At 42.8% G+C, this 21,470-nt stretch overlaps 1 protein-coding gene across 2 annotated transcripts in view; it reads left to right on the top strand.

Annotated features, from left to right (window-relative positions):
- The window catches only part of XRCC6 (X-ray repair cross complementing 6), a 141,038-nt gene that overhangs the window by 97,556 nt on the left and 22,012 nt on the right, over nt 1-21,470 (top strand). For both annotated transcript variants that reach the window (XM_030207770.1, XM_030207781.1), the window contains exon 10: nt 158-287. In XM_030207770.1, coding sequence (XP_030063630.1) covers nt 158-287 — 130 coding nt within the window. The remainder of the gene's footprint in view (nt 1-157; nt 288-21,470) is intronic.

Raw genomic sequence — 21,470 nt, 5'->3', positions numbered from 1 at the left:
TTAGATGGCAGTTCACCATTAATCTTCCTTCCGCACCTCTTGTTCTATTTGAGATGCTCTGTATGCCATTTCAGTTTCTGCGCTGAATCTGTTCTCCAACATAAATCATCTCAACTCCTCTCCCCACTGACTTCTCTCCATAATCCCTTCTTTTCAGGCTTCCATCTCATATTTCTGCCTTTTGTTGATGACATCCGCAAGCTGGATGTATCGGAAAAGATGAGAGCTGGGAGAGAGCAGGTGGAGAAGATGAAGGAAATAGTTCAGAAGTTGCGCTTCAAGTACAGGTAGCACTTGGTTGGATGTGTACTGCCATTGGGAAGGGGGAAAAGGGGTAGATGAACACAGAGAGAGAACATCTGCCATTCGGCTGAGACAAAGCATGGTGCCCAGGAGAAGGCCAGGAATCTTTGTGGTGAAAGGTGGAGAGAGATTGTCCTGCAGATCATGGAACCTGTTTTGCAGCCTGGGGTCATCTGGTAACTTTTGAGGAGTTACTAAAACAGATTGATGTAAGCAAAAAAAAAAAAAAAAAAAGGCAAAAGCTTGTAGTTCGGCTCCATGTTAAGCACTGCACACTTCTTTTTTTCCAAATTTTATTTATATTTTGCAAAAACATATGGAACAGCAACATCAGCATTTACAATATCCACTAAAGTGTTCATTAACCAAGCATATAACATGCCATGTTCCTTCAGTATGTAGCCAGTTCAAAACCAGAACATGTACCACAAAATTCAACTCCCCCCTTCCCCATCACAGAATAGAGCAACACATAGAAAGGGGCACAATCTGGAATCAAGATGGCGACAAGAGCGGAAGTCAGGAATCGAAGCTCTTGAACCTGCTCTAAACGCCTTGACGAAAGGCAATTTCTCCGACCTAGCGATGGGAAAGAGAAAGGGGAAAGCAGCGGTTCCTACCTCCATGGTCCCGCAGTTAACTCCCGCCTTGCGCCAGACGACTTTAGATAGCTTCAGAGTGGCAGTTCCCGGTGAGCGAACTTCCACCTCAAACGACCCGGCCCTATCGAGGACTGAGTGCAGCATAGAGGGAGTAACGTTGAGTCCTCCCTCCCATACCGCACCTCCGCGACCCGGAGACGATTTTTCACTCATGGGGTCACATCGCATAGAGGCCATGGAACTTCCTGGAGCCTCAGCGTCTGAAGGAGGACCCATGAGGACTTCAACCCCAGGCAGAGAAACAACGATGCAGGATTCCGTTTGTGAACCAGCTATAACTGCCCAGGAGATCGGGACCGTGAGTACCGGAGGAACAAAAAAACCAGCGGTAGTTACTATGAGTATGTTATGGGACGCTATCCAGGGAGTGAATAGCACTTTGAATCAAATGAATACCTCAGTTAATAAAGAAATAACTGACTTAAAAAAATCAAATCAGATATTTTCAGACCAGATTCAGACACAGAATGTTAAGATTTCAACAAATCAAGAAGAAATTCAGAAATTGCATAATCTCACAGAAGCTCTAATTAAGGAAAGAGATATCCAGGACAGAAAGCTTGAATACCTTGAAAATTGTGGACGAAGGAATAATTTGAGATTTTTAAATTTTCCGAAATCCCCTTTGATAAATGCAACGGATATGCTTAAAAGATACTTTAAGGATGTACTGGGGATTCCGGAGGAGGCATACCCGCCTATAACAAGAACTCAATATATTACAGGAAAACCCGGATTACCTAAAGATAAAATTCAAGTTGATCCTCCTGCTGAATTGAATTTAACAGAGTTCCTGGAAACTTCTCTTGAATTTATTTCTGAAAGAACGACATTACTGGTAACATTCGTGCTTGAACCTGATCGAAATAATATTCTTCGATTATATTTCAGACATATAAGTGATTTATTCTTGGGACATAGGATACAAGTTTTCCCTGATTTGGCCCGTGCCACTCAGAGGAAAAGAAAAGAATTATTGATTTACAAAGCTAGAGTCTTAAAGTTAGGGGGAACCTTTATTTTGAAATTTCCTTGTAGGTGTTGTATTACCTTTAACTCGATTAACTACCTCTTCTTTAACTCTACGAAGTTGTTGGATTTTATTGAATCAAAAGAAAGAAGTGTTTTGCCCTTGGAGGCGAACCCGTAATAAGATAATGCTGTTAATGTTTGGCTGTGCAAGCACGTTTCACCCTTCCGCTGACTAGTATTAAAATTATGTTACTTATATTATAATTTCTTAGATCTTGATTCAAGCAATGTGGACTAATAAAAAAAAAAAAAATTTTCCTCTAAGATCTCTTGGTAATATTTATTACCATGTAATGTTTAATTTCCAAATTTCTGTAACATTTATGTTTTATAGATGTAGATGTAAAAATTTATAAATAAAGAATTAAAAAAAAAAGAAAGGGGCACAATCTATCTTAAGTCGTCAAGACAAAGTGTCTTTTGCTTGAGCTTTCAAAGCCGCTTCCAACCAGGTGTTATAGCTATCCCAAATTTGGTGAAAAGATTATTCCTCTTGAGCGCCATCAATTTAGACATCAAATAGATATAATTCACTTTTGGCAGTAAGGCAGTTTGTCCTGAGGGGTTAGGTGTTTTCCAAGAGGAATCCAAAATCAGGCAGCCTCTTACGAAGAGGTAGAGTAAAGGGGCCAATATTAAGCAAGCAACTAGCTATGGATTTAGGAAGTGACATGCCAAAGATGTCTGACACCAACTTCATGACCTGATCCCAAAGAACGTGAGCTGTGGGACATGCCCACCAATATGTATAAAGGTCTCTGGTGCACCACAGCCCTGTCAACACAAATCACTTCCATGGCCATACATAGATTTAAGGTGGGTAGGGGTATAATACCATTGGTATAACATTTTATAACCATTCTCCACCATATTGGATGCTATGGAAACATGCAGTAAGGAGTTTAGGTGTTTCTCCCAGTCTTTTGTCTCAAAAACAGAGCCCAGTGTAATCTTCCACACCGCTCTATAATGAGTTGGCGAGGGACTCTGGAGCAATCAATTGTTAAAAGAATTTTACCAATGATACAAACACCACGAGACCAATTCAGGCTTAAAGCAGTTTTATTTCTTGCAAGGAGACAAATCCAGCATACCCTCATGAAGTTGTCTGCCCTCCCCATACCTTCCCGTTTCTTATATACCTTTTTAAACTCTCATCTACGTGCAGCTGTACATGAAGCATATCTTTTAAGCTTGGATGAACATGTTACAGTTTTAGACCATTAGGAGGTTTTTACAAGCTAGCCAGAAAGCATATCTAAGAATGTTCAGTTCTTCTTGTAACACACAAGGTCAGAAGCCATTTCTTTTCTTATCTACACTTGTTTAGTATATGTTAAAATGATTAACTCAATAATTTCCCTACAATAAGGCTCGATAGAATCTAGTGATACTCCCTCTGTCACTGCCCCCTTGTACTGCTCATTCAAGGAAAGAGTCCTCCAACAGCAGCTGTTTCCAAGCTTTACAACAAATAAAATCTACCACCTGTCTGTAGAAAAAGAAATCCTATTGTGTGAGGCCAAACTCATCCCTTAACTCATCATAAGGTACTAACCAGGCCACTCCCTGCCCATCCAATATAAACCCTGTCTTTCTGTCCAGGTAGGAAACCCTCCGCATAAGAGAGAGATGTAGCAGAGGTTTGATACTATGCTTATTGCTGGATTGTAGCTCTACAGCATGGGGGTGAGATGAGGATATAGGGGGATAAATGAGAAATTCTTGTTGGCGGCCATTTTAGTGTCTTCATGTTTCTGAACTATATTGAATGGTCAGATATTTTCTGTCTTGAAACATTTGTATTGGTTATGTTTGTGTTGTCAATAAAAATTGATGAAAGTAAAGAGAGAGATACAGCAGAAAAGTAGGTCCTACCCTTTAAAAGCTTAAGTTGAACTTTATGCCATAGGGTTAGAGTCAGGCTAATGATAGGATTCACTGATCTTTTCAAGTGCCTTATTGTATCCAGTTTAAGCCAGGGGATCACCCTTGAGGGTCTCAGAAAGCAAATTCTGTTCCATCTTAACCCAACTTTTGTTGTGAGTATCCCTTATCTAACTAGTAAGATACATAAGTTGTGCTGCTTGGTAATAAAATTTAAAATTGGACACTGCCATACCTCCCTGCTAGCGAAGTTGATAAAAGCATTTTCCTTTGCACCCTTGGTGGCTTCCGCCATATATAGCAAAACACCCTCTTATAAAGTTGTCTAAAGAAAGCGTCCAAAAGAGGAATTGGGAGGGTAGTAAATAGGTACAATAATTTAGAGAGAACCACCATCTTAATTGCCTGTATGTGCCCCACCCAAGAGATGTTCTAATGCTGCCATCTATTCAGCTCCTCTCAGAGGGATTTTAATAACAATGGGTAATTTGCCTGATATAGCTTATCCAGATGTGGTTAAATTTATCCCTAAATACTGAATATGATTGGAAGCCCATCTAAAGAGGAAAGTCTTTTTAATTTCTAATTGGTCTGATGCTGACACACGAGATATTTAACAGCTCGGATTTGGTTGGATTGATAAGAGACCATTCGATCCAATTTGACTCTGGGACTTCATTCCAAATTCCTTAGCAGCAAAAAGTGCTGACGGCTGATGCATCTCATCTGGGTTGGGGAGCTCATGTGGATGGGCTTCACACTTGAAGGTGCTTGGTCCGCCCATGAAACAGAGCTCCAGATCAATCTTCTGGAGCTTCTGGCTATTTGAAACGCTCTAAAGGCTTTCAGAGATATCTCGCCAAATTGTGCTGATTCAAATGGACAACCAGGTTGCAGTGTATTACACCAACAAGCAGGGGGGCACTGGATCCATGCCCTCTGTGTCAGGAGGTCGTTTGGATGTGGCTTTGGGCTCCAGCATGGCATGCTCCTTTGTGCCACTTATCTGGCGAGCAAAACAGCCTGACTGACAGACTGAGCAGGGTCATGCAGCTGCAGCAGTGGTCTCTCTACATGGACATTGTCCATCAGATCTTCCAAGCATGAGGCACCCTCTCCGTGGATCTCTTTGCCACTCGCAGCAATCACAAGGTCCTTCAGTTCTGTTCCAGACTCCTGCCACACGACAGACTAGCGTTTGTTGCCTTCCTTCTTCATTGGGGGACAGGACTTCAGTATGCGTATTCTCCCATACCGCTTGTGGGGAAGACTTTGCTGAAAACAAGGAAGACTGCGGTAACATGATTCTGATCGCTCCTTACTGGATCGACAGATCTGGTTACCTCTTCTTCTGGAGTTATCCTCTGAAGAACCGTGGAGATTGGAGTGTTTTCCAACCCTCATTACGCAGAATGGGGGATCTGTTCTTCATCCCAACCTCCATTCTCTGGCCTTCAAGGCCTGGATGTTGAGAGCCTAGAATTTGTTTCCTTGGGTCTTCCAGAAGGTGTCCTGGGTCTTGTTGGCTTCCAGGAAAGATTCCACTGAGAGGTGTTATTCTTTTAAATGGAGGTTTGATTTCTGGTGTGAGGGCAAGGCCTTAGGTCCCCTTTCTTTCTCTTCACAGACCCTGCTTGAATACCTTGTACACCTTTCTGAGTCTGGTTGAAAGACCAATGCCGTAAGGGTTCATCTTAGTGCAATTGGTACTTATCAACATATAGAGAGTAAGCCCGTCACTGGACATCCTCTAGTTGTTCTCTTCATGAGAGGTTTGCTTTTATCAAAACCCCCTGTCAAAACCTCCAGCAATGTCATGGGACCTCAACTTCGTCCTCACCCAGCGCCTTGCACACCTTGGACTGCAAGTGAGCATTGGCCTATTAGATGGAGCAGACAATCCCACCCAAATTTTTGTTTCTTTTAATCCCAACAGGATGGGGGGGGGGGTCACCATTGGGGAAATGCACAATCTCTAGTTAACTGGTAGATTGCATTTCTTTGACTTATGCTTTGGCTGGACTGACCCTAGAGGGTCATGTCAAGGCTCACAGTACTAGAGCCGTGGCTGCATCGGTAGCCACTTGCACTCCGCTTCCGTTGAAGACATTTGTAAGGCTGCCTCATGGTCTCAAGCCACACATTCACATCTCACTACTGCCTTGAACAGGATACCTGACATGACAGTCAGTTTGGTCAGGCAGTCCTACAGAATCTGTTTGGGGTCTGTAATCCAACTTCACCCCCTAGGCTCATTTTCTTCTGTTCCAGGCTGCACCCACTTTGTATATAGTTTCAGGTTGATCTGTGTTCTGTCCTCACTGTTGTGAAGCCCAATTGACCAGTGGTTGTTATTTTTGTGAGCTTGGTTGCTAGGGATTCCCCATGAGTAAAAATACATAGGCCTGCTTGTCGTTGGAGAAAGTGAAGATGCCTGTAGCAGGTATTCTCTGAGGACTGCAGACCTTATATTCTCACAACCCTCCCACCTCCCCTTGGAGTTGTCTCCTATTTTTGTTTTTATATGTTGTAGTATTGTACTATGGAAACCGCGCTCTTGCGGCAGGCAGGAAGGCACTTGTGCCTGCGCATTGGAGCATGTCTCACGCTCCACAAAGCTCTTACTAGCTTATTATAAGCTCCGGGCAACACAGGGTTGCATTACCCCTGTTGGGATTTATCTAGGAATCTTCACGATATTGACCCTTCATCTCTATCCTCCCATGTTTCAAACCTCCTCTCTACTGTGGCACCATCCACGTCTGTCAATGAGGCTGTTTCTTCTTACAACAATACTCTATCCTCTGCCTTAGACACTCTTGCACCTTTGATGACCCGCCCTGTAAGGCGTACAAAACCCCAACCTTGGCTGACTTCTAATATCCGCTACCTACGTTCCTGTACCCGCTCCGCCGAACGCCTCTGGCGGAAATCTCGGGCCCTTGCTGATTTCTTACACTTTAAGTTCATGCTGACCTCCTTCCAATCTGCTCTTTTACGTGCCAAACAGGATTATTATATCCAACTGACCAACTCTCTTGGCTCTAATCCTCGACTTCTCTTCACCACATTGAACTCTCTCCTCAAGGTGCCCCCTCCCCCAACTCCCCCTTCATTATCTCCTCAGACCCTTGCTGAATTCTTTCACAACAAGGTTCAAAAGATAAACCTTGCTTTCTCTACCTCACCACCTCTCCCTCCACTAGTCCGTTCCCCTCTCTCTCCTTCCCCTCATTCCCTTTCCTCCTTTCCTGAAGTTACTATTGAGGAAACTACACTTCTCCTTTCTTCCTCAATGTACCACCTGTTCCTCTGATCCCATTCCCACCCACCTTCTTAATGCCATCTCTCCTGCTCTTATTCCTTTTATCTGTCACATTCTCAACCTCTCACTTTCCACTGCGACTGTCCCTGCTGCCTTTAAACATGCTGTGGTCACACCTCTCCTTAAGAAGCCTTCACTCGACCCTACTTGTCCCTCTAATTACCGACCCATCTCCCTCCTTCCTTTTCTCTCCAAATTACTTGAGCGTGCTGTTCACCGCCGCTGCCTTGATTTTCTTTCCTCACATGCTATTCTTGACCCACTACAATCTGGTTTTCGCCCTCTCCACTCAACCGAAACTGCGCTTACTAAAGTCTCCAATGACCTATTACTGGCTAAATCCAGAGGTCAATATTCCATCCTCATTCTTCTTGATCTTTCCGCTGCTTTTGACACTGTCGATCACAGCATACTTCTCAATACCCTGTCCTCACTTGGATTCCAGGGCTCTGTCCTTTCCTGGTTCTCTTCCTACCTCTCCCTCCGCACCTTTAGTGTTCACTCTGGTGGATCCTCTTCTACTTCTATCCCTCTGCCTGTCGGCGTACCTCAGGGTTCTGTTCTTGGTCCCCTCCTCTTTTCTATCTACACTTCTTCCCTTGGTTCATTAATCTCATCCCATGGCTTTTCCTACCATCTCTATGCTGATGACTCCCAAATCTACCTTTCTACCCCTGATATCTCACCTTGCATCCAAACCAAAGTTTCAGCGTGCTTGTCTGACATTGCTGTCTGGATGTCTCAACGCCACCTGAAATTAAATATGACCAAAACCGAGCTTCTCATTTTCCCCCCCAAACCCACCTCCCCGCTCCCCCCGTTTTCTATTTCTGTCGATGGCTCTCTCATTCTCCCTGTCTCCTCAGCTCGAAACCTTGGGGTCATCTTTGACTCTTCTCTCTCCTTCTCTGCTCATATCCAGCAGACCGCCAAGACCTGTCGTTTCTTTCTTTACAACATCCGTAAAATCCGCCCCTTTCTTTCCGAGCACTCTACCAAAACCCTCATCCACACCCTTGTCACCTCTCGTTTAGACTACTGCAATCTGCTTCTTGCTGGCCTCCCACTTAGTCACCTCTCCCCTCTCCAGTCGGTTCAAAACTCTGCTGCCCGTCTCATCTTCCGCCAGGGTCACTTTACTCATACTACCCCTCTCCTCAAGACCCTTCACTGGCTCCCTATCCGTTTTCGCATCCTGTTCAAACTTCTTCTACTAACCTATAAATGTACTCACTCTGCTGCTCCCCAGTATCTCTCCACACTCGTCCATCCCTACACCCCTTCCCGTGCATTCCGCTCCATGGATAAATCCTTCTTATCTGTTCCCTTCTCCACTACTGCCAACTCCAGACTTCGCGCCTTTTGTCTCGCTACACCCTACGCCTGGAATAAACTTCCTGAGCCCCTACGTCTTGCCCCATCCTTGGCCACCTTTAAATCTAGACTGAAAGCCCACCTCTTTAACATTGCTTTTGACTCGTAACCACCTGCCTCCACCTACCCTCCTCTCTTCCCGTTCACATTAATTGATTTGATTTGCTTACTTTATTTCTTTTTTGTCTATTAGATTGTAAGCTCTTTGAGCAGGGACTGTCTTTCTTCTATGTTTGTGCAGCGCTGCGTATGCTTTGTAGCGCTATAGAAATGCTAAATAGTAGTAGTAGTAGTAGTAATCTGTGAGAATATAAGGCCTGCTGTTCTTGGAGAATACCTGCTTACAGGTAAGTATCTTCGCTCACTGAACACGAGTAAAATCTTTTTCCATTTGATAAAGGAGACGCCAAGGGTCTGCCAAGTCCAATGCCTGTGTGAAATGTCTCAAGCCCCCCTCACCATCCTCCTTGAGCCAGTGGATTGTCCATTGGATTTGTCAACTGGGGGATCCATGACTAGGTTAAAAATCTCCTGTCACCAAAAGTGGTACGGCCAGAGCAATGCACAACCAAAGTATTGTAAAATTCTGAGTCATATAGATTTGGACCATACACTTGCAAAATTAATTCCCAACCCCTTAAAGTTAGTTTTAACATAAGATAATGACCATTCACATCTTTTGTCAACAGAGTGGCACTACATTGCAGGGATTTTCTGATTAACACCTCCAGTGCATGGATGTTCTGATTAACATCTCCCTCCTCCCTGCTGTTGTCCTGAAGAGGCATAATATATATCCCCCACCTAAGCACGCTGTAGTTTTTATGTTCTATGTCAGTGAGCTTGGTTTCCTGCAGGTATACCATGTGTACTTGATGATGGCGGAGGACAGCTAAAATCTTTGCTCTTAACTGGAGATGTTATGCCTGCAACTTTCAATATGACTGTTATGGGACATATGAGCATAGGAAAATGCACATAAGCATGAATTGCAGTATATCCCAGAAAGTGTGCAGTGCCCAGGTGCCAAGTCTCTGCCTGAGCACTACCACAAATCTCCTAACTACATATGCCTGTCCAGTTCTGCATTGCACCAAATACAGTAGTGTAAAGGCAAAAATCCATCCAGAACGTAAGCTACTCCCTAAAAGATAATATATCGCCCCTCCCCTTCTCAACACAACAGATGTAAATATAGTGCACCATCTCTCTGGTCATAGAGATGTAAAGGATTATGAATTTGACATACTGCCTTTCTATGGGTACAACCAAAGCAGTTTACATATATTATATGCGGTTACTTTCTCTGTCCCATGTGGGCTCATAATCTGTTTTGTATCTGGGACAATGGAGAGTTAGGCGACTTGCCCAGGGTCACAAGGAGCAGTAGTAAGAATTGAACCCAGTTCCCCAGGTTCTAAGCTCACTGCACTAACCATTAAGCTACTCTTCTACTCCAGGTAGTGACTATGGAATCATGCTTACATACTCCTACACCACCCATCTGCAATTTGTAGTTAACCAAGACTGGAAACACATCTTACACTGCAGAAAAGTAATATGAGCAAGGATAAAACGAGTGCATAAATCTAGCAACAATGCTAGAACAAATTACATCCAACCAATAACCCACTCTGTTAGTTTCATTAACCTACTTTCGGTGAAATTTCAAATGGCTTAGAATGACTGTATGGAAGTAGAAAAACTCAGGTAACGGAAGAGGCCAACGCCTCATAGTGTTTGACAAAATCTTGCACTTATCTTGCAAATCATGGATATTCCAGTGCCCCTTGTGGTAAATTTTCAAATTGGCTAGATACAGAAATATAAAGCACACTTTTCTGTCAACCAGCTTGGTGCAGATAGGATGTAATTTATGTTGCTTTCTTATTGGAAGAGCAGTTTCCAGCACTCAGAACAGGGAGAAAGCGGCCTCTGTAAACTAGATACTGGTGGGTGGCATCATTAACTGTATTATTATTTGAGTGTGTGCTGCTTCCTGAGTTCTTCACCTGCTCCAAGTCCTCTGTCTGCTCCTTTGTACATTTGGGAGAGCAGTTTCCAGCACTCAGAACAAGGAGAAAGCGGCCTATCTAAACCAGACACTGGGAACCACCAGATCATGGTCTTGGATCTGCTGGACCGCGCCCCTCAACTTATATGAAACTGGGAGCTCCGAGTATCGGCACTACCGGACCGCAATCCAACACTCTCACAGATGTTAGGGAATTGCTGGATCGGGTCCACGGGCCTACCAGACACGGCCTCCAGCTCATACTGAGCTGAGTACCCCAGGGAGCACAGTGGGACTCCACATAAGAAGAACTCCTCAGCGAACACGGGACGTGCGACCACCGAGGCCACTTTTCCACACATTCCCTTTACTGGATTGAGGGAGAGCAGCGGGACGAGCTCAGAGTGAACAGCAGCAGAAGCCGTTAACAAGGAGGACCAGCTGACCTCATTCTTGCAGCACCACAGAACAAACAGCAACCAACCCCTCCAGGCCACCGACAAGGAAAGCCAGCTCTCTGTACCCCAGCATCAACGATCAAGCATCTGCAGGACATACAAAAAACAAAGGAGTTAACTGGAAATACATAAGTACTGCCATACTGGGAAAGACCAAAGGTCCAACAAGCCCAGCATTCTGTTTCCAACAGTGGCCAATCCAGGTCACAAATACCTGGCAAGACCCTCAAAAAGTACAAAACATTTTATACTGCTTATTCCAGAAATAGTGGATTTTTCCCAAGTCCATTTAATAATGGTCTATGGACTTTTGCTTTAGGAAGCTGTCCAAACCTTTTTTAAACTCCGCTAAGCTAACCACCTTCACCACGTTCTCTGGCAACGAATTCCAGAGTTTAATTACACGTTGAGTGAAGAAACATTTTCTCCGATTCGTTTTAAATTTACTACATTGTATCTTCATCGCATGCCCCCTAGTCCTAGTATTTTTGGAAAGCGTAAACAGACGCTTCAAATCTACCCATTCAACTCCACTCATTATTTTATAGACCTCTATCATATCTCCCCACAGCCACCTTTTCTCCAAGCTGAAGAGCCCTAGCCGCTTTAGCCTTTACTCATAGTGAAGTCGTCCCATTATCATTTTTGTCGCCCTTCTCTGCACCTTTTCTAATTCCACTATATCTTTTTTGAGATGTTGCAACCAGAATTGAACAACTATTCGAGGTGCAGTCACACCATGGAGCGATACAAAGACATTATAATAGCCTCATTTTTGTTTTTCATTCCTTTCCTAATTATACCTAACATGCTATTTGCTTTCTTAGCTGCAGCAGCTCACTGAGCAGGTTTCAGCATATCATCAACGATGATACCTAGATCCCTTTCATGGTCTGTGACTCCTAACATGGAACCTTGCATGACGTAGCTATAATTCGGGTTATTATTATTTATTATTATTATTATTTGTAGCATTTGTATCTCACATTTTCCCACCAATTTGCAGGCTCAATGTGGCTTACATTTGCCGTAATGGCTGTTGCCATTTCCGGGTAGCAGAATTACAAATGGTATTGCATTAAGGTGCAAACGTTCCTCTTTCCCACATGCATCACTTTGCACTTGCGCACATTAAGCGTCATCTGCCATGTAGATGCCCAGTGTCGTAAGATCCTCTTGTAATTTTTCACAATCCTCCCACGATTTAACGACTTTGAATAACTTTGTGTCATCAGCAAATTTAATTACCTCACTAGTTACTCCCATCTCTAGGTCATTTATAAATATATTAAAAAGCAGCGGTCCTAGCACAGACCCCTGGGGAACCCCACTAACTACCCTTCTCCATTGAGAATACTGACCATTTAACCCTACTCTCTGTTTACTGTCTTTTAACCTTTTAATCCACAATAGAATACTACCTCCTATCCCATGGCTCTCCAATTTCCTCTGGAGTCTTTCATGAGGTACTTTGTCAAACGCCTTCTGAAAATCCAGATACACAATATCAACCAGCTCACTTTTATCCGCATGTTTGTTCACCCCTTCAAAGAAATGTAGTAGATTGGTGAGGCAAGATTTCCCTTCACTAAATCCATGTTGACTTTGTCTCATTAATCCATGCTTTTGAATATGCTCTGTAATTTTATTCTTTATAATAGTCTCTACCATTTTGCCGGGCACCAAAGTCCAACTCACCGGTCTATAATTTCCCGGCTCTCCTCTGGAACTTTTTTAAAAAATCAGCATTACATTGGCCACCCTCCAATCTTCAGGTACCATGCTCGATTTTAAGGATAAATTACATATTACTAACAATAGCTCCGCAAGCTCATTTTTCAGTTCTATCAGTACTCTGGGATGAATACCATCCGGTCCAGGAGATTTGCTACTCTTCAGTTTGTAGAACTGCCCCATTACATCCTCCAGGTTTACAGAGAATTCATTAAGTTTCTCCGACTCGTCAGCTTCGAATACCGTTTCTGGCACCGGTATCTCACCCAAATCTTCCTTAGTGAAGACCGAAGCAAAGAATTCATTTAATCTCTCCGCTACGGCTTTGTCTTCCCTGATTAACCCTTTTACTCCTTGGTCATCTAGCAGTCCATCCGATTCTTTTGCTGGCTTCCTGCTTTTAACATACATAAAAATTTTTTACTGTGTGTGTCTGCCTCCAACGCAGTCTTTTTTTCGAAGTCCCTCTTAGCCTTCCTTATCAGCGCTTTGCGGTTCACTTGACATTCCTTATGGTGTTTCTTATTATTTTCAGTCGGTTCCTTCTTCCATTTTCTGAAGGATTTTCTTTTAGCTCTCATAGCTTCCTTCACCTCACTTTTTAACCACGCCGGCTGTCGTTTGGTCTTCCGTTCTCCTTTTTAAATATGCGGAATATATTTGGCCTGGGCTTCCAGGATGGTGTTTTTGAACAGCATCCATGCCTGATGTAAATTTTTTTTAAAATATTTTTTTCTTTATTTATGCTTTACAAGTTACACAAATTTCACTTGCAAAATTGAAACACAGAGAGGAAAAAGTATCAAATGAATATCAATACAACAAAATTTTTACATCTCTTGATTAGAACCATAAATCTAAGGGAGAAACATAGGGAGCGTATTCCAAAAAGGTTAAGGAGAACCTATCACAAATAACTAACTATCAGAAATGAATATCAATACAACAAAATTTTTACATCTCTTGATTAGAACCATAAATCTAAGGGAGAAACATAGGGAGCGTATTCCAAAAAGGTTAAGGAGAACCTATCACAAATAACTAACTATCAGAAACTGGCCTGACCGTTTAATTCTCTCATTTTATATTTTCCAACTTCTCTCACTTCTTGGGTCCACTGGATATACTTTTTGAATCTAAGAAAGCTTTAAGTTGTTCCGGCTCCCAAAAAATATATTTATTGTCCAGATATCTTATTATACATTTACAGGGAAATGTTAATAGAAACTTCGCTCCTATCAAATTTGTTTCTTCTCGAAGAGCCAGAAACGTCCTCCTTCTGTCCTGAGTAGATTTTATGACATCTGGATAGATCCAAATTCTGTGTCCACAAAAAGGTTTTGTACAGTTTTTAAAGTACAACTTTAATACAGAATTTAAGTCCTGCTCAAATACAAAGGAAGCCATTAATGTTCGTCTCATAGTAACTTCATTTAGCGAATCTTCTAGCAAGGCAGAGATATCATGTAAAGTCTGATCATCTTGTTGAGTTTGTATCATATGCCCGGGGGTCCCCTGTTCTTCTCGATTTCGCTTAGGTAAAGGCAAGTAGTACATTTTATTCAAAGGGGGAACTGCTTCCTCAGGAAAACGTAATATCTCCAGTAGATATTTTTTAAAGAGCTCCATCGGGTTAAGAGCAGGAACCATCGGGAAATTTAAAATTCTAAGATTTAAACGGCGATTGTAATTTTCAATTTGCTCCAACCTTCTACAAATCAATGTCACATCTGATATGATAGCATTGGTAGAGGAATTTAAAGTCTTTACCTCAAGTTGTATTTGTGCCACTTGCTGCGTTGTTTCCTTTTTTATTTCGTCTATTGAAGCCGTCAGAATATCTACCTTGTTAACCAGTTGGGTCATATCTTGAGCAGTAGAAGTAGTCACAGTAGTTAAACGTTGCAAAGCTCCCCAAATGGACTCCAAAGTGATCACCACGGGAGCAATCTTTGCTTCCATTTTCTTCTCCTCCACGTTTGGATTAGAGGCCCTGCCAGCGGAAGCTAAAACAGCATCGACATCCGAATCTGTTATGCTTCCCGCCTCGCCTCCTGAGTACGCGGGACGTGGTGGAGGGTTGGGAGTCGGAGGAGACAAAGATGTTTCGTTCCCCAAGAGGGCCGAGTCTCCTTTTTCGGACCCTTCAGCGGGGATCTCCGCTCCGGTAAGAGAACGGGGTGTTGCATATCGGTCCAGCATCTGCTGGACCGGGGAAGAGGTTCTGTCCGATGGCAGTCGAACTTTCACCAGCCCCTTTCTTTTAGTATGTGGCATTAGGAAAACGATAAAGAAACACCAGCAGCTAAAATTGGACCGTTAGCAAACACTCATGGCCGCCATTTTGACACGCCCCCGCCTGATGTAAATTTTTGACCCTTGCAGCCGCTCCTCTGTTTTTGTTTTTTTTTTGTTTTTCCACCGTTCTCATTTTATCATAGTCTCCTTTTTTTTAAAGTTAAATGGTAACGTGTTTGATTTCCTATGTATACTTCATAGCTAATATCAAATCCGATCATATTATGATCACTGTTATCAAGTGGCCCCAGCACCATTACCTCCCGCACCAGATCATTCGCTCCACTAAGGACTAGGTCTAGAATTTTTCCTTCTCTCGTCGGCTCCTGTACCAGCTGCTCCATAAAGCTGTCTTTGATTTCATCAAGGAATTTTACCTCCCTAGCGTGTCCCGATGTTACATTTACTACTACTACTACTTGACATTTCTAAAGCGCTACTAGGGTTACGCAGCGCTGTACAATTTAACATAGAAGGACAGTCCCTGCTCAAAGGAGCTTACAATCTAAAGGACAAATGTACAGTCAGTCAAATAGGGGCAGTCTAGATTTCCTGAAAGGTATAAAGGTTAGGTGCCGAAAGCAACATAAAAGAGGAACAACAACATGTCTCAAGTCAGTTGACAGAACACTCTTTAATAGTATACAGCATAACAAAGCAAAACTATATACAGTTTATTCAAAGTGCTGTGATACTGGTTGTCTAATTAAGCACTTACTGCCAGATTCTATATAGCACACAAGGAGATCCGTGCTGAAATCCCGGCGTATTCTATAACAACGCACATAACTTAATTGGCTTAACAAGTTAATCAACATTGATAACAGCGCTTAACAAGCAATGAGCACTAACTGGCAATAATTAGAATTTACATGTACCGCTCACTAAGTGTATTCTGTAACGAACTGCACCTAAATTCTAATGCGCACAGTTCAAAGGGGGCATGACCATAGGCGCGTAGTTACCCAGTCAATATTGGGGTAATTGAAGTCACCTATTATTATTGTGTTGCCCAGTTTGTTTGCATCCCTAATTTCCTTTAACATTTCTGCATCCGTCTGTTCATCCTGGCCAGGCGGACGGTAGTACACTCTTATCACTATCCTTTTCCTCTTTACATATGGAATTTCAATCCACAGTGATTCCAAGACGTGTTTTGTTTCCTGAAGAATTTTCATTCTATTTGATTCAAGGCTCTCGTTAATATACAATGCTACCCCTCCACCAATTCGATCCACCCTATCACTACGATATAATTTGTACCCCGGTATGACAGTGTCCCACTGGTTATCCTCTTTCCACGAGGTCTCAGAGATGCCTATTATATCTAATTTTTCATATAGTGCAATATATTCTAACTCTCCCATCTTATTTCTTAGGATCCTGGCATTCGCATATAGACATTTCAAACTATGTTTGTTGTTCCTATTGACAGTATTAATTTGCAATCTTTTGTCTGATTTTTTTATTTAAGGACACCTGATCTGTGGTCTCTTTTGCAACCTCACTATCAGGATACCCTATCTTCCCTGGTTTGGTGATATCTTTGAAAGATACATTATCCTGAACCATGCACTTTTGAGCGACTGTCGGCCTTCCCCCCTGTTTCTAGTTTAAAAGCTGCTCTATCTCCTTTTAAACTAGAAATAATATAGAAACCACTGTGTGTATACGACAACCAGAAGCCATCACCCCAAATTCGGCACTACCAACAACACAGAAGACAGCAGACAAACAAGGTAGGCAGAACACTGCAGCCAGAGAAACAGATCGAATCTTTAACCTAAACAGTGCTACAAGCAAAAAGGCAAACGAAAAGGCAAGCTAAAAGTGCTGCAAGCAAACAAGGCAGGCAAGACACTGCAGCCAGAGAAACAGATCTAATCTTTAAACTTAAACAGTACTGCAAACAAAAAGGAGCTGGAGATTATCCTACCTCTCCCCAACTTCAGTGTCACAGACCGAATCGGCCATAAATCAGAATTCATAAAAATAAAAAAAATTTGAACCATACAAAACTAATCCTAGGGTTACACATCCTGGCCCTAGTACATACAATAGATGCCCTATCCCAAGAAGAACAGAATAACATCCCTATAATACACTCCCAACATAGGACAAACAGATTAAACTACCATCATCAGATCGAAACCAGACCTTACCATGGAAAATCATCATCATACAAACAGAAAACAGGAGAAAAGAACCCATACACACCCAACACATTGATCACACATCAACTAATAAATATTCCATTAATACCCACCTTAGATGAAACCCTTAAACAGATCCAAATAGGATACATAAACACTAGATCAGTAATAAACAAAACGGAAACCTTAACAGACTGGATTACTCAGGACAACCTAGACCTAATATTCATCAGTGAAACTTGGATTCATAACCAAGATGACCCCATAATCCTTGACATCTGCTTTCCAGGATATAAAATCAACCATTGGACTAGAACAGGAGGAGGCATAGCCCTAATCTACAAAGAGGAATTCATTTCAGAACCCATTGCGGAATCCATTAATACACAACTTGAAATCACCGCAATCAGGTTACAAAACAAATCCCTCCCAGCTCACCTGACTTGCATCATATTATATCAACCACCAGGAAATTGGAAAGATGCCCAACCAACTCTCATGGACTTTATATCAAACACATGCCTCGCAAATCCTAACGTAATAATAGGAGATATAAACCTTCACCTTGAGGACACAACCTCAAATGACACACTAGAATGCAAAGAGTTCTTACAAATGTGGGACTTCCACTGGCCACAATTCAACCCCACACACACATAAAAGGCCATGCACTGGATCTATTAACATACAAACTATCCAATGACCGAACCTTTTCGGTAATGGAACAGCAATGGAAAAGCGTACCTTGGTTTGACCACTTTAAATTAACTATGACCTTATGCTGGAAGAAGAAAGGTCTTCCCCAAACGCATCAATGGGCCTTATATGAAACAAGAGGTAAAATAGACCCCAAAACATTTTGGCAAGAAATATACGATAACAACTGGGCACCAAAAATCGATTCAACTGACTTCTCCACTGTTTGGGACGAATGATACAACAAAATCCTCAACAAAATAGCGCCCATACATACAAAATCAGCACAAAAATGCAGTAAAATGCTCTGGTTTAACGAAGAACTAAAAATTCTAAAAACGCAAACTAGAAAATTAGAACGAAATTGGAAAAAACCCCCAAAAACGAACAATCACTAAAGGCCTGGAAAGAAAGTCAAACAAAATACAAATATAAAATAAGACAATCTAAGAGAAACTTCTACAGAGAACAAATAGGCACAGATTATAAAGACACAAAGACATTATACAAACTAATAAACAATTTACTTAACACCAGAACGGTAAGTACACCAAATGCAAACCTCCCACATGCAGACAATCTTGCCAAATACTTTGAAGAAAAAATTACCAATCTGCGCAAGAATCTGCATCAGGGAAATATTAATCCAGAAACATTCATAAACGAACTAGATCTGAACCCAAGGGAATACCCGGCAGACTGTATTTGGAATAACTTCACTCATCTAAGCACCAAAATAAGCACTCACGCACTCAGAAAATTCTCCTCCACCCACTGCCAACTAGACACCTGCCCCAACTATATAGTGAACCCCCCCACAATCAATACGCCACAGAACTCACAGACCACCTTAATTATTCAAAAAAGGCCTGTTCCCACAGGACAGAGGAAATATCCTACTATCTCCCATCCCAAAAGACACACACACACAAAAAAAGCAGAAGACACCTCAAATTATAGACCGATAGCATCCATACCCCTAACAACCAAATAGGCATAGTCACCAAACAACTAACAGAATACCTCAATCTGCACAAATCTCAATCTGGCTTCAGACCTCAGCACAGTTCAGAAACAATACTAACCACACTCCTGACCAGATTCAAGCAAGAAATAGCAAAGGGTAAAAACACCCTCCTACTCCAATTTGACCTATCATGTACATTCGATATGGTCGACCACCACATACTACTGAGAATCCTCAACAAGATAGGAATTACAGGAAAAGTACTCTCCTGGATCAAGGGATTTCTGACATCCAGAACATATCAAGTCAAATCAAACTCTGATATATCTCCACCTTGGAAAGCAGAATGTGGAGTACCACAAGGATCACCGCTCTCACCTATATTATTCAACCTAATGATGACACCACTGGCTAAATCTCTATCCAAACAAGGCCTCAATCCATTTCTCTATGCAGATGACATCACCGTCTATATTCCCTTCAAACAGAACCCCACAGAAATCACCAATGAAATAATAAACACCATGACCATCATGGAATCCTGGGCATAGGCATTCAGGTTAAAACTCAATAGAGATAAAACCCAATGTCTCATTCTCTTGTCCCAATACAATAATGTTCATCCCTCCCGATCTCAGACCACTTGAAAATCTTAGGCATAACAATTGACCGCAACCTAATGCTAGAAAGCCAAGCTAAGAACACGACCAAGAAAATGTTCCACACCATGTGGAAGCTCAAACGTATAAAACCATACTTTCCCAGGGATTCATTCTGCAACATGATCCAAACCATGTAGACTACTGCAATAGTATTTACATAGGCTGCAAAGATCAAATCATAAGAAAACTACAGACAGCACAAAACACGGCTGCCAGACTAATCTTCGGAAAAACACACTTTGAAAGCGTGAAACTCCTCCTAAGAAGCTTACGTTGGCTTCCCTATCATCAAGCCGATCAATCCATAGACTGGTGGGTTGTGTCCATCTACCAGCAGGTGGAGATAGAGAGCAATCTTTTGCCTCCCTATATGTGGTCATGTGCTGCCGGAAATTCCCCAGTATGTTCTCTATCTCAGCAGGTGTGTGGTCACACAGCAGCAGCTCTGGCTAGGTCTCCAAGCCTAATTGTTTAGGTTTTGTTGAGTACCTGGGGTTAAGGGCTCTTCGTGAGCAAGTGCAAACCTGGTGGTGCCAGGTCCCTCCTTTTCTCCCCCCTCCCGCTGGCTCCGTTAAAAAAAAAAAAAAAATTTTAACGTTCAAAAAGGACGTCCATTTGCAGCTGCTCGCTCCCACTGCTCGCCAACCTAATCAGGCTCAGTCCCATTGTGCTCGTTCACGTCAACAGTGTGCGCCAAGGCCCCTGCGGCTCCCCAGCAAAAGCAAGGGTCAAACTTTTGACTGGCTCCAGGTGAGCATAGCCACAGTACAAATATCCATGCCAGACGACTTGCCAATTGGGGGGAGGCTAATATTTTTTTCACTAAAGGTGGCATCTCATAACCTCCGATTTGTGGGTTCTTCAAATAGTTCAGTTAGGATACACCCTCAATCTGGAATCCAGACCTCCAAATTGCCCACCGAGAGCTCATTCATTCAGCTCTCCACACAGGCAAGTACTTGCAGAGGAACTCTATGCCCTTCTAAAGGCCCATGCAGTCGAACCTCTTCCACCAGGGGAAGAAGGGTTGGGATTCTATTCCAGGTACTTCCTTGTGCAGAAGAAAACGTTCAGGATGGTTTCCCTAGGCACCCTTCTTCCCATGATATCTGAAAACAATTAGCTATGCTCTCTGGACTTGAAGGATACTTATACACACATCCTGATACTTCCAGCTCACAGGAAGTATCTTCATTTTCGGCTGGGGAATGCAGTACTTCCAGTACCGCATGCTGCCCTTTGGCCTAGCATCAGCTCCCAGAGTATTCACAAAATGCCTAACGGTAGTTGCAGCATCGCTACGCAGGCTTGGGAGTGCATGTGTTCCCTTATCTCGACAATTGGCTAGTGAAGAGCACCTTGGAGGACGGTGCTCGGGAGTCCATGCAGAAGACTATTCAGGTGCTGGAACTACTAGGGTTCGTAAGAAATTATCCCAAGTCCCATCTCACTCTGGTTCAGAAATTGGAGTTCATTGGAGCATTGCTTGACACTATCTTCCCGAGGCGTGGGCAGACAACCTTCTGTCCCTAGTGTCCAAGGTTTGAGCGTCACAGTTCAGCAGATGTTTAGATTCTTGGGGCACATGGGCCTCTACAGTTCATGTTACGCCCATGGCACGTCTGCACATGAGATCTGCTCAATGGACCCTAGTGGTATCAGGCCACAGGGAATCTAGAAGATGTCATCCTTCTATCCGATGATTTTCTACATTCTCTTCACTTGTGGACGATTTGATCCAATTTGACCGTGGGACATCCATTCCAAATTCCTCAGCCGCAAAAAGTGCTGACGATGGATGCATCTCTCCTGGGATGGGGAACTTATGTATATGGGCTTCACTCCCAGGGGGCCTGGTCTCCCCCAGGAAACAGATGTTCAGATCAACCTTCTGGAGCTCCGAGC

Source organism: Microcaecilia unicolor, chromosome 1 (genome assembly GCF_901765095.1).
Source record: "Microcaecilia unicolor chromosome 1, aMicUni1.1, whole genome shotgun sequence".
Taxonomy (NCBI): domain Eukaryota; kingdom Metazoa; phylum Chordata; class Amphibia; order Gymnophiona; family Siphonopidae; genus Microcaecilia; species Microcaecilia unicolor.
Note: the sequence above shows the minus strand (reverse complement) of the source record. Positions and strands in the feature narration are given on the sequence as shown.